This window comes from Podarcis gaigeae, assembly GCF_964106915.1.
Source record: "Podarcis gaigeae genome assembly, chromosome: 11".
NCBI classification, from domain to species: domain Eukaryota; kingdom Metazoa; phylum Chordata; class Lepidosauria; order Squamata; family Lacertidae; genus Podarcis; species Podarcis gaigeae.
This window is the reverse complement of record NC_139687.1, coordinates 22,632,376-22,646,031: the sequence shown is the minus strand read 5'-3', so window position 1 is coordinate 22,646,031 and position 13,656 is coordinate 22,632,376. Positions and strand designations below refer to the sequence as shown.

The window sequence follows — 13,656 nt, the reverse complement described above, 5'->3', positions numbered from 1 at the left end:
GTACTCCCCCCCCGCTTTTATATATATAAAAAAGGGAGTGTGTTCCATTTCTGTAATGAAGGATGTAAAATCATGAGATTGTAGCATAAATATGATGAATGCTGTGGAATATCTGCCTGCCTGCGATCAAATAGAAGCTGAAGTTTGTTACTACCTTAAGAAATGAAACTGACTACACTAGTTTGATCTGTTTCTCAGTTGTTACACATTTACAGCATTTATCACTGCCACCACCCTGGAAGTGGATCAACTTTTGTTCCTCGCTTTCAGTCAAATGCAGATATATACAGCTGATACAGATATAGATACACATATTCATATACAGAGAGACGGAGGGGCCTTGTACAGTCCTCATTATTTAATTAGGCTTTTAACCCCTAATTAAACATTTGGCTGGCAGTGAAAGGGAAAGTAGAAGGCAGAGGGCCTTTTTGGCAGTGGTGGTCTCCCTGTGAAACACCCCCCCACCTTCAGATGGCAAGGAGATAAAGAACTACAAACTTTCAGAAGACATCTGAAGGCAGCCCTGTATTGGGAAGTTTTTTAGTGTTTGATGTGTCCATCTCCTTCTCCCTGCACCTGATTACATGTTTAATCAAGGATTTAAACCCTAATTAAGCATCTAGTTGGCAGTGAAGAGGGGAGGAAGGAAGGGAGGAAGGACAAGAGAGAGTCTCTTCCTATGTCATCTCTCCCCCCCCCCTCCACCAACCCTATCTTTAATTAGTGTTTAAAATCCTGATTAAACATTTGGTTGCCTGAGCCCCCTGTTTTTAGCAGCCCTGGACTGCTCTGGGTGGGCCCAACATGAAGCAGACCTGGAGCTGCCTTGACCTGCTCTGGACAAATCCCAGGTTGACCCAAATTGCCTGGTTTGGATTAACAATGAGTTTTTAGAAATGAAAACGTCTCCACATCATGGCATGCAAGAATATGATATGGTCGAAGAGATCCCAAACTCAGGTGTGTGAGAAGTTTTATGGGGCTGGCAGTTTTGCCAATTTTCTGCACAATCCAAATCTCAGCTCCACCCGAGTGGAGAAGTTTGTATGCAGCAGATCTTGGGCTGTGCCAGCTGAGCTGGGGTGAAGAAGAAGAAGAGGAGGAGGAGGAGGAGGAGTTTGGATTTGATATCCCACTTTATCACTATCCTAAGGAGTCTCAAAGCGGCTAACATTCTCCTTTCCCTTCGTCCCCCACAACAAACACTCTGTGAGGTGAGTGAGGCTGAGAGACTTCAGAGAACTGTGACTGGCCCAAGTTCACCCAGCAGCTGCATGTGGAGGAGCGGAGACGCGAACCCGGTTCACCAGATTACGAGTCCACCGCTCTTAACCGCTACACCACACTAGCTCTCCAGTACTAAGCCAGTATAAATCCCCCATCCTGGCTCAGTTGGCATAAATCCCAGCCCTGACTCTAGCATAAGTTCTGCTGGCTTCCTATTGTTTGAATCGCTCTATTTGCCACATCTCTGGCTTTATCTGTAGGTGTGTGTGTGTGCGCGCGCGTTTGCTTATGCTCACTTTATGTTACTCACATTTACTATAGACCCGTTTTGTCCTTTGTCACAAAATCTACTAGGCTTTCTGCTGCTGATGTAGATTCAATAATCCACAGTAGGTATTTCTACTTGTGTAGTTCTACGGAACATCCCTCCACCCCCCGCTGGTAAAATATGATTCACTGGAGGATTGTGGAAGTGTGATTTAGAATACAGCGCTTACATCTATAGCCAGAGGCCCATATTCATAACATAATTTGCATGTGTAGACTTGACATTACCCTTCTGTTCAATGCTTACTCCGTTATTATCTGAGAATTGTGCAGATGACCTCTGTTCATTTTTATAAATGACCATCTGCCTGACCTGCACCTTTATTATTCCACCATGTGATTTTTTTCCAATTAAATATTATTAATTAGATGCCATTGTTCTGTATCTAGTTTTTTCAATATGTTAAAGATTCTGCAGAAAAGTGGGGAGGGGGGAGAGTAAAAGGAAGCAAGCCACCCAATAGGAATAGCTTTTCTTTTTTGTGTGATTATATATTCACAGCCATGTATATACATCTATATCTATATTGACCCATGTGAATTGCTAAGCAGCTGGCTCTCATTTTGTATGCAGCACCACACCCTTATGCACAATGATTGTCATATAGACTCCCTTGCCACAATGAATCGAAAGCCCAACTGGATCAGAATGTGCCACAGGGAGAGAGGGTCACAAAATGAGGAAGGGATATAGATAAAGTGCCCCTTTTAAAGCTGTACTACCAAAATAATTAAGCTTTTAAATGACAATTTTAGTTTATATTTTAGTGATCAAGCTTTAATATATATTTTTAACTGCCACTATATCTGAATTGTCTCTGTTATACCCAATTGCAATTCAATGTATTCCTGTTGTGTTTTATGATTTTCCTGATTTTCAATCAATCAATTTCCTTTATTCGACCGATAGTCAGAAATAAAACACAGAAATAAAACACAATACAGAATTATGAACTAAAACATCATAGGGGTACATGAATAAGGTAGGGCCACAGCACTAAACCTCTCACAGATAACCCACATCAAGGCATTCAATTGTACGTTTCCGACGCTTGAGTGCCAGGAAAAGGAATTTAGCCACTGACAAAGTTGTTTTCCTAGAAGACTTATTTAGCAGATATGCTGTCTGCTTTCCTCTTTGTCGGGGAATAAGCTGGGGTAAGTATGGGGTTATAAGATACTGTCTTAAATCGTTGTAGAAGGGACAGCTCATTAAAATGTGCTCTGTGGATTCTACCTCACCCAATGCACAATGGCATAATCTCTGGTCATATGGGACTCCTCCATATCTTCCCTTCAGAACCGCCGAGTCAAGAACATTCAGCCTAGCCGCGGTAAATAGTCTGCGGTATTCCACGTAGTGGATATCCGCCAGGTAGCGAGCTGGAGCAGCTCGGTACATCTGCTCCCCCAGAAACAGCCCAGGTTTCACACGGGCTATGTCCTCCAGTCTCGCAATATCCCTTAATCTTTGGGCGATCACCGCCTTTGCGTGGCTATACGTCATGGACTCTATATAAAGGGAGGACAACCCGCACTTCTGCACTTCCTCCACTATCTCCCCTTCCCATGGAGATTTAAAATTATCCCTCAGAATCAAGGGGGCCAAACCCACCGGTCTGAAGCAAAGCTTAAGCCAAAGCCATAACTTCGCTTTCAGGGCCACATACCTAAAGGCTTGGCAACCGGTTTCCAATCTCATGATCGCACCTGCCACGGAGGGGGGGATCCTGAGTATGGCCCTGAGGAATTGGGTTTGGATAGATTCCAATTTTTCAAAGTCCCTACGTGAGCCCAAGGCAATGCCCACCAGTAGAAGAGGGAGGACTTTCATTTTAAAGAGTCGCAAGGCAACTTTGACAGTTTGTGCCTGTTTCTTAGAGTACAGGGTTCTAATCAACAAGGCTGCTTTTGATGCGTTCGAGGCTATGTATTCTCTGTGCGCCAAGAAGGACCTATTTGATCTAACAACCTGACCCAGGTATTTGAAGCAGCTGACCTGCTCTAAAGGAATACCATTAATTGACCATAAATTAGGTTTCGGTTGAGTGGCAAAGACCATTATTTTGGTCTTGGCATAATTTAGTTGGAGCTCATGTTGGGTCACATATTCATGAAGAGCTCGAAGCATCCTCCTTAATCCGATGGGACGTAGCTAATAGGGCGGCATCGTCCGCATACAGCAGGACATTCAAGGCTCGTCCTGCCAGTTTTGGTGGATGGAAATCAGTATTTGCCATATGCACCACTAGCGAATTAATATAGAAATTAAACAGGGCAGGGGCAAGCAAACAGCCCTGTCTTACCCCCCTAGTGGTGGCAACCGGATTGGAGACTAACCCCTTGCTATCTAGCCTAATCCTCAGGAAGGTTTTTGTATGCAAATTAATAATCAGCAGGAGAAGGCGGCGGTCGATGGATGTCGCTGCCAATTTTGCCCATAGCTGGTTCCTGGGAATTAGATCAAAAGCCTGCTTAAAGTCTATAAAGGCGACGTGGAGGGCTTTTAGGCCATTGTCAGCATACTTGGTGGCCAAGTGATTTAGGATCAAGATTTGGTCTGTTGTTGATCTTCCAGGGCGGAAACCCGCCTGTTCCTCTGCGATGATGTTGTTACTTTCCATCCAGGTCGTTAATTTGTTAAGTAGAAATCTTGAATAGATCTTCCTGATAACATTTAGCAGGCTAATTGGTCTAAAATTTGCCGGGTCTGTGCGTGGCCCTTTCTTGTGGATTAACACAATCGGTGCAGAGTTCCAGCTTGGAGGAAATTGTGCTGTTTTGTTTATATAAGTAAAAAGAGCTGCTAAGGGTGGACACCACCAATCCTTATTGGCTTTAATAACATCTATGGAGATAAGATCGTCTCCGGGTGCCTTGCCCGCCTCAAATTGGTCTATAAGTGTTTCCACTTCAGAGCAGGTAACAGGATCCCACTCAGGCAAGGGGGCCAATTCTATCCTTTCTCCGCTGGCAGCATGAGCTGCATATAAATCGGAGAAGAAGCTTTCCCAGGTGTCAGCTGAAATTTGGGGTTCTATCCTTGACCACGGTCTACCCAGGTATTGAGAAATTTGGTGCCAAAAGGAGGAGGGATTTCTATTTTCTGCAGCTTTTAGAAGGTTGTTCCAATCATTTCTTTCTGCCGCAAGCTTCTTTTCCTTTAATAGTGCTTTATACCTTCTCTTGAGGTTCATAAGGTGACTGCTAGGTGCGGGGTCATTTGATGCCCTATATGCCAAGAATTCATTATATAGGTTGTTCTTGAAGTGTCTACATTCCTCGTCAAACCACTTTTTATGAGAGAAATGGTTACTATTCATTACTATTCCAGTTCTGTCCAGAAAGTCTCTTTATTATTTTCCTCATCTTCTTGTTGCTATCATATATTCCTTTCTTTGTGATCTCTGATAATCTTCACAAGCGGGTTGAAAACAAACATATCCTGTGTGGATTTTACACTCTCCAAGAGCCATATCACATAAAGGACAGACGCCATTTCCACACCTCCACAAAGAACATTCCCACAGTCTGTCCGTTGATTTCCACAGGCCTGCGAAACTGTATCTCAGGGGGCCCTGCCAGGTCAAATCCACATTCCGATAGCCATACATTCACATTCCAATGACCATGGTCCTCCTCCCCCTCATCCTCCTGTGGGCAGGCCTGTCTTAACAAATCTCCATTTGAAACTGCGTCACAAAGCTTTCCTTCCATCAGACGTTCCCACCAGTCCTCTCTTTGATCAGTAATTTATTTCCACACAGTTCTTAATCTCCTGCTTGTGATTAGTAATTTGCAACGATTCTTTCTCTCTGGGAGGGAGGATTATTGGGTACTCACATAAGACAAAAAAAGAAAAGTTTTTCCTCCCCCCTCCTTTCTGTTTCGCTCCGACATACCGATCTTTTAATGATGAGTCTTCACTTTATTTATTGTCCAGCCCGTCGCTCCGCTCACAGAGATCCCATTAATCAGCAGTATTTACTCCCAATCTTCACTTAAGTATGTGCATTTGCTTCTATTTCTAATTATATATTTCGAGCTGATGCAAACCAGTGTGCGATTCAGAGACAGCGTCCAGGAGAGCCGACTCCACCCAAGGGCTTTGTGCCTAGTGCCCTCACCCCATTCTTTCGAATCTGGGGGTGAATTATGGGCACAGCAGGCAAGGCAGTCGCCCCCATTCCCTTGGGGGGGGGCAAGGGAGGCTGCATACTCCCATAACAGCCTCTTAATTACCTCGTGTGGGTCGGAGAGATGTTATTGTTGGCCATCTTCCAATGCGCCCCCTGGTGACCCCGAGATTAGAGTAGACTTTTAATTATGGTGAGCTCCTTTGGGCATGGCTTATGATGGAAAAGTAAGGTAAAGGTAAAGGGGTTGGCAGGATTGGATTTGTGGTGGTGGTGATTATTGTATTTGAAATGCAGCACAGGGCTGATCGGATTCTTTTTTAAAAGATACATAGTGCAATTGTAGCTTTATTAGCTAGGGATGCAGGTGGCGCTATGGGTTAAACCACAGAGCCTAGGACTTGTCAATCAGAAGGTCGGCGGTTTGAATCCCCGTGACAGGGTGAGCTCCCGTTGCTTGGTCCCTGCTCCTGCCAACCTAGCAGTTCGAAAGCACATCAAAGTGCAAGTAGATAAATAGATACCACTCTGGCGGGAAGGTAAACGGCATTTCCGTGTGCTGCTCTGGTTCGCCAGAAGTGGCTTAGTCATGCTGACCACATGACCCGGAAGCTGTATGCCGGCTCCCTCGGCCAATAAAGTGAGATGAGCACTGCAACCCCAGAGTCGGCCATGACTGGACCTAATGGTCCCTTTACCTTTACTAGTTTTATTAAGCAAAACATTTCTTTTCCTTCTGAATGTGCTGCAGCTGCTTTGTGAAACATAGAGCAAAGACAAATGTGACATTTTGGAACAGTGGAGCAACTCTGGAAACTCCTTTACTACATTTGATCCACATTTCCCTTCTGTTGTTGAACTCAAACAAAAGAGGTTTTGCAAATCTTCTGCAGAAACCAGCTGTGCATGGTGCTCAATGGCTGGCTTCATACCAAGAAGAAAAACTTCTCTGGTTCCTCAAACTTTGGAGCAGTCTTGCACTTAAACAAATAAATAAAAAAGTGTATAAAATATTAATAACGAATGAGCACAGAAATGCATCATGTGGTGCTTTTAAAAATAAAAATGTATACAGCCTGACTGAAGGATGGAGAGGGGGAAATGATGGGCAGCCGAGTTGCCATTTTATTTAGCATTATGCATGCATGCCTGCATTGTGGTTGTGTACTGTTTTGCAAATGGTTCACGCAGGCCAGGGGTCAGCAAACCTTTTCAGCAGAGGGCTGGTCCACTGTCCCTCAAACCTTGGGGTGGGTGGACGGACTATATTTTGAAGAAAAAATAAATGAACAAATTCCTATGCCCCACAAATAACCCAGAGATGCATTTTAAATAAAAGCACACATTCTACTCATGTAAAAACATGCTGATTCCCAGATTCCCAGACCGTCCATGGGCCGGATTTAGAAGGCGATTGGGCCGGATCCAGCCCCCGGGCCTTAGTTGGCCTACCCATGATGTAGACCTTGCATGTACCATAGTTCCCAAATCCATTCCCCTTTTAAATCTGTCACTACCTCACTCCACTCCCTGCTCACCCTTTTCAGAGAATCTGAAAAAAGTGAACAAAGAGACAGTTATGTCCCATGGAAACATTTGAGGCAAGAATTTTGTCTGTCAAGCAATGTCCAGAAGAAGGAAGGGTTGCTGATGGGAATGGAAGAAAGTTCAGCCATAATAACAGGATTCTTCTCAACTGGAATTCTGACAGTTTCTTGAGCGGCCCCAGAATTATTGGCTCTTTCATCTTTATTGAAAGGACCGTTACTCAGATATCCTTTTTTCTTTCTCGTTTTGTGTCTTCCACATCTGCCTTGTGCCACAACTTCCTTTAAAATGTTCTGAGTATGCTGCTGGGTCAGGTCTACTTGACATTAATTGTATTTTCTATTATTTTAACTTCCCTTCCTGATCTAGAATATATACTACAAATATATTAATTAGAAATGGATGCTCTTCATTCAGTGAAGATGTGCTCAGGATAGATGCAAATTCATACATCACTTTCCCTCACTTCTTAACATGTAGATAAGAAGTTTGTGTGAACACACAAATGGCAACTGGAAGGTCTTGCTAAAATATTTTTCAAAGCAACACATTTGTCATTAGGGAAATGGTGGATGCGTCTGGTTTTTTTAAATTAATGTTCAAAGAGTTCTATCAAACAACACTTCTAGAACTGCAGTATAAATATTCCATATAAGAAAACACATCACCTAATTCTGTCGTTGTTGGGTTTGTTTGGTTTTTGGCTTTTTAAAAGGAATTGGGGATGTATGAAAAGTTGAATACAGTACTGAAAAGAGCAAAGAAATTTTCAAGACTGATAGCTGAAGATTGCATTTTCCAATGTGCCAAAGTCATTCCAGCAGTGAAATGACAACTCTCCCGTGGAACAGAAAGAGCTACAAATGAAACAGTTTTCTGTTCTGCAGGAGTGTTACAATGTCGCTAGCACTGGATTTTATTTATTTGTTTATTCTTCACGATTCCCTAGTACTGTACTGTAGTTAAATATCCCTGGGCAATGGGAATGGAATAATGAGCAGAATTACTTTGTGTAGGTGTTACATTGCTGAGGAATATAGCCAAAATAAATTCCAAGCAAGTACTTGATCAAAACTGAAAATCAAAACCGTACAGTGAAAAATCATAACTTATTTTAATTTCCAAGAATTAAATTTCAAATTTTAAAGCAAGCTCAGTTTTCAGAGAAATTACGTTTTATAGAATAGAATAGAATAGAATAGAATAGAATAGAATAGAATAGAATAGAATAGAATAGAATAGAATAGAATAGAATATATTCTACATATCTGAACGTAACTTTATATTCTTTTTTTTTCAGGGGTGCAACATCTATTGTCTACAGATGCAGGCAGAAAGGAACACAAAAGCCATTTGCTGTCAAAATCTTGAAGAAAACTGTAAGTTTCATTCCACCACCACCACCACCCCTTCTCAAATTTTTCTTACAGAGGTTTTCTTCAGAGGATCCATTGCAAATGTGTTTAGGCTTTAATTGCACAGTCTGACCAATGAGGACGTTCCAGCTTGGTTTGATTTAAATTCATGATGTGCACACCAGCAGCCTTCGGAGGAAATTATTCCCGAAGACATGCTATGCATTTACTCATCTTTTTGTATATTACTATTCTATCTGCATATTGTAAAATGGTTAGTAGAAAATGTATACTTAGAAAACACCAAGTGCATGAATTCCTGATGAGAACAAAGCAGCAGGAAGACATGGAAAGGACATAAAAAAATATAAGAGGTTCTGCAAACTAACCCATATATATTGTATGACTTCGTGATTTGAACTCCGCCTTCTATGGAAAGCAGAATCTTCTGCACAGGCATGAGGGTATGGGAAGAAGAAAGAGATTATCACCTCAAGACTACATGCCAAAAAGAACACAACAGTTCTTGTTTTTGTGAAGGAAGCAACCTTACCTTTTGTTTCATGCTGCAGTTGTACCTGAGCAATAGTTCTGACTCAGGGGGTAGCCAGCCCTCAATGCAGCCCTCAGGAGAGGGATTGTGGGGGAGAGAGAGGTTTAAAACAAGAGTAAAACTGTTTATGTGTTCCTAGAGAATTGCTAATTTCTACTGTAAGTAGGTTAATGGCAGGTGCTGCTTCAACTTTGCTAGCATGCCGTACTTTGAGAACTCTGCATCGTGGCATGTTCTCTGAGTGCTGAAGGTTTCATGGTATTATAAAAATAGCATTAGGATTAAAAAATTCAGAAGTAGTACAGTCAGGAGATTCATCTAAGAGCTGGTTATTACATAAGCACCTGCAACTCTCTCAAAAGAGTTGCTATTATTCGAGCATCGTATTTACCGTAGCTTTGAGGCCGAACTTCATATAAGTTATGGATTTTTCAAATTAGTAAGCAGAATGGTGGGGTGAGGGGAGAGAATTTGGATACAGGAGTGCAGGGGACGGGGGGGTGGCCAAGCTAGATGCATTTCCTTTACAACAACAGTTTTATGATCCAGCCATATTCAGTGGTGGAGCTTCATGCTTTGGCACCGGGGGCGCTGCCCAAGGGGGTGTGGTGTGCTGCCTGTGGGAGCAAGGCACCCAGCACGAATGGGGGGGGGGCAGCTGTGATGGAACTCCACTGGGTTGCACTGCTGGGGGCGGTGTGCTCCCCCCACTCCCCTCTTCCTCCGCCAGTGGCCATATTGACAGTGAAAACCTTTTCAGGTTTCAGTGGGTAAGTGAGGGGAGGCATTCAGTAGAGAAGAATGAGATTTGTATCAGTGGAGATCCAACTCACTTCTGCAAATGGAAAGAGCTCTTCTGTAGGTGGAATAGCACGTCTGTACCAACTGTATCGCTGTAGGCCGCTTACTCCACCAAATAAAAGGACTGTTATTTCTGTTCCTCTTATTTCACCAGGGGAGGTTTAAGCGCTACTTACGCACCATCTTCCATGGAGTTTAGACTTATCTTCAACAGTAGCTCCTCCAAATTTTAAAATGTTCTGACAATAAATTTAATGAGTCCTACTTTAAGATTGTTTTATTGTTTTCTCGCTGAAGGGGCTTGAAATACTAGAGTTGCAAGCTGAAAATTTAGTACAGTGCAGATGTTCCTATTTGAGACCTAATTCTCATTTTCAGCCCCAGATGTAGCTCGTCGCTCTGCAGTAACATATCTTGACACCACTGTTGAAAGTGTAAACACAGTGCAATGGAGCTATGTGACCATGTTGCAACTATCTGTGTGTCTGGAGTTAATATGCATAGTTCTAGCCCCCTCATCTTTAAAAGATGGGCAAATTGGTTAATTTGAAAAAAGCAGCAAATTAATTATCAGGGGTATGGGACGTTTTCTATATGGAAAAAATCCAGATTAAGGCCCATTATCTTGGGAAAGAAGTCAGTAAGTGCTCTCGGATGGGTGCTTTCTTGAATGACAGGCGTGGTTACTCAGCATATCCAACCAACAGCTACAGGAAACATTGGTTAAATAAATTTATAATGGTCTCTTCCATTTTGAGAGTTTAGTTTAAGAGGACCAAGTAGAACATTATGAAAGAAATAGATTAATGCAAAATTTGGCATACACTGCTCTGCAGGCCCATTTAGGTTAACTATTATTTTCCACTGGATCCTGTGGAATTTCATTGATGATCAAGGTATATACAGGTCGCAAAGCTTGCTTACCCTTCTGAAAAAGGGAGTTCATTGATAGGTGACTTTTATTTGAGAACAGCTTGTCCTTAATCTCCATGTTTTGTTTAGAGTCTCCAATAAGCTAAAGAAATGAAGATGGGGCTGTTAAGATGAACACTCTGGAAGGAAATAGATTAAACGTGTCTTGTTATCAAAAAAATTAAAAAGGGCAATTATAAAAAACGGCTCCCCTCCCCTTCCCTAGTTGTTGGTTGACTCCAACTTCCTCTCTTGAAACTCAAATGAAAAGTGTGATGTGATAGAGAGCACCTTTGGGATAAAGTGGTGACATTTATAAATTAAAACAGATCCCCTGAGGGACATGGAAGCATTCTAAAGTAGTCATATTAAAGGGAGTCCCTCAGGGATGATTATTGAGAAAATCATTGTACTAATCTTCCCAGAGAAGAGGAAAAGGATATGTTTTATTCCTGATCATGACCCAAACTGGCAACAGTTTTTACAGCAACTGTTGGACTCGAGGCAATTTTAGCTTACATCCCAGCAGATAAAATATCCAGAGATGGAGCGAAGTCTACTTGTCTCTCAAAAATAAATCTTCCCTACCAGCAGCAGTTGAGGTTACATGAGGCAGTTTTAACTGAATGTCTTCAAAGATTGAGGGATCTGCTCAGGCTTTAGAGACACTAAAGTGAAATTGCACCAGGCTGCAGTCCTGCACCCATTTACCTGAAAGTAAGCACAATTGAACTAAATAGGAAAAAGTAAGTCCTCCTCAGAAGTGAGTGGGCAGACATAGGATTGTGTGCTGTCACAAATCTGAGCCCCCAGGAAGAACCATTTAACTGTCATGTCAACTTTCATTCCAATTCTGCCAACTTGTTCACCCCTCTTTGATCAAATCTTCTGCTCATTTACAGTCAACTGCTGCTTCCATGTGCATACCAGCAAACTTATAGCTAGTCCAGCCATCAGTCTTGCTCTCCACATTCTGTTTGGCTTTGTTGCTTAAACTTGAAATGCAAGAATGTTTCTGCATTTATCTGTTCATTCACAACCTAATTAATTACACAACAGTGCTTTTTAAAGTGTAAAACCGGTAAAAAGGGTAAAAGTAAAAGTCCCTGGATGGTTAAATCCAGTCAAAGGTGACTATGGGGTTGCAGTGCTCATCTTGCTTTCAGGCTGAGGGAGCCGACATTTGTTTGTTTCTGGATCATGTGGCCAGCATGACCAAACCGCGTCTGATGCAACGGGACACTGTGACAAGCGCAGAGCGCACAAAAACACTGTTTACCTTCCCGCCACAGCGGTACCTATTTATCTACTTATACTGGCGTGCTTTCGAACTGCTAGGTTGACAGGAGCTGGGACAGAGCAACAAGAACTCACCCCATCATGGGGATTCGAACCACCAACCTTCTGATTGGCAAGCCCAAGAGGCTCAGTAGTTTTGACCACAGCAACTTAGCACCTTTGGACTGGAGATGATGGGGTCTGAACCAGAGACCTTCCGCATGCCAAGCAGCGGCTGAACTACTGAGATGCAGACCCTCTATTTTTGGCAGGGCTAACTACCCATCTTGCAAAAATGTGTGCAAAGAAGCTGTCGCACCAGCTCTCTTTCTCAATAACAGCAGCTTTAGTGGAGCGCAGAGTTATTTAACCCTTTTCTGTGCCGCAAATTGCTACTTCCCTCATATATAAGCTGCACGCACTCCGTAGGGTTCCAAACACAGCTTGAATCCTGAAGCTCAAGGTTAGTAAAGCAAGAAACAGCCAGCAATATTTCGCTGTACCATCTGTTGACCAGACTGTTGGAACTAAGCCAGGTAATGTGCAGCTGAGTCTTGTTTCTATGAACACAAACTAGTGCCAGAGTAGGGCTTGGTAATAGGTTTGTAAGCAGTAGAATGGTTATCACTTTATCCAGATTATTGGTTTGCCCGCCCCCCACAAGGTTTTATCCTAAACAACTGGACTGTTCATGATGATGCATACTTTATCATTTATAAATTATATAACAAATGATAAGTATCAAATAAATGTGGCCTTCAATGTTGAGACACAGAAACTCTGCAGTGTGAAATACCAGTGAGCATCCTCATAAACATTAACCTGTTGTTGTCATGACATGAAAAGCTCACTAATGCCATGGTAGTGGCTGCTAAAACATTTTAAGGGTAAGCATAGGTAGTATGCTTCATAAACATTAATTCACATGTGTATTCAGAGCAAATTTAGAGATTGGGTACATTTTTAGCAAGACCTAGGGAAGACAGGGTTTTTTCCCCAGCTAGAACTAACTCAGCAGAACACAGTTCCGGCAACTCTCAGCTGGGCGCCATTGCCGTTGTAAGAGAACAAGGGAGGCGTTCATGGTGAGTTCCGGCACCTCTTATTCTAGAAAAATAGCACTGTATAAGGATATACTATTTTTTGTACCATGAGCTCCAATGTATCCATTGGGCCAAGGCTAAACTGGGCGTAAAGCTGTTATAGTAATCTGTAAACAAACATGTTATTTCAGATGTTGCCTGCTGAAGAGCTCTGTGCAACTCTAAAGAAGTTGTTTCAAGAAAAGGTATTGCTATGTTTTATAACTATTTGATAATAGGAAGAGAGTATTAAGTGGCTTCAGAAAAACTAGAACTGCAAAAATATACCCGCCCAGTTTAGTAATCCCATGCAGCAAAAGATCTGCTTGCAGAGGAAATTCTCTAAGTATTTTTCCATTCTTTTCATTGAAGTTGGGCTGCCTGCTCCATGGGAAGTGAAAGGCTAATTCATGCAGGAATTCGATGTCTGTACA

At 42.4% G+C, this 13,656-nt stretch overlaps 1 protein-coding gene across 2 annotated transcripts in view; it reads left to right on the top strand.

Moving 5' to 3' along the window:
* Positions 1-13,656, top strand: part of CAMK4 (calcium/calmodulin dependent protein kinase IV) — an 87,617-nt gene that overhangs the window by 28,354 nt on the left and 45,607 nt on the right. Inside the window, exons 3-4 of one of the 2 annotated variants that reach the window (XM_083702414.1) lie at positions 8,542-8,620; positions 13,375-13,428. In XM_083702414.1, the coding sequence (XP_083558540.1) occupies positions 8,542-8,620; positions 13,375-13,428 (133 nt within the window). The remainder of the gene's footprint in view (positions 1-8,541; positions 8,621-13,374; positions 13,429-13,656) is intronic. The other variant, XM_083702415.1, reaches the window with a different exon arrangement.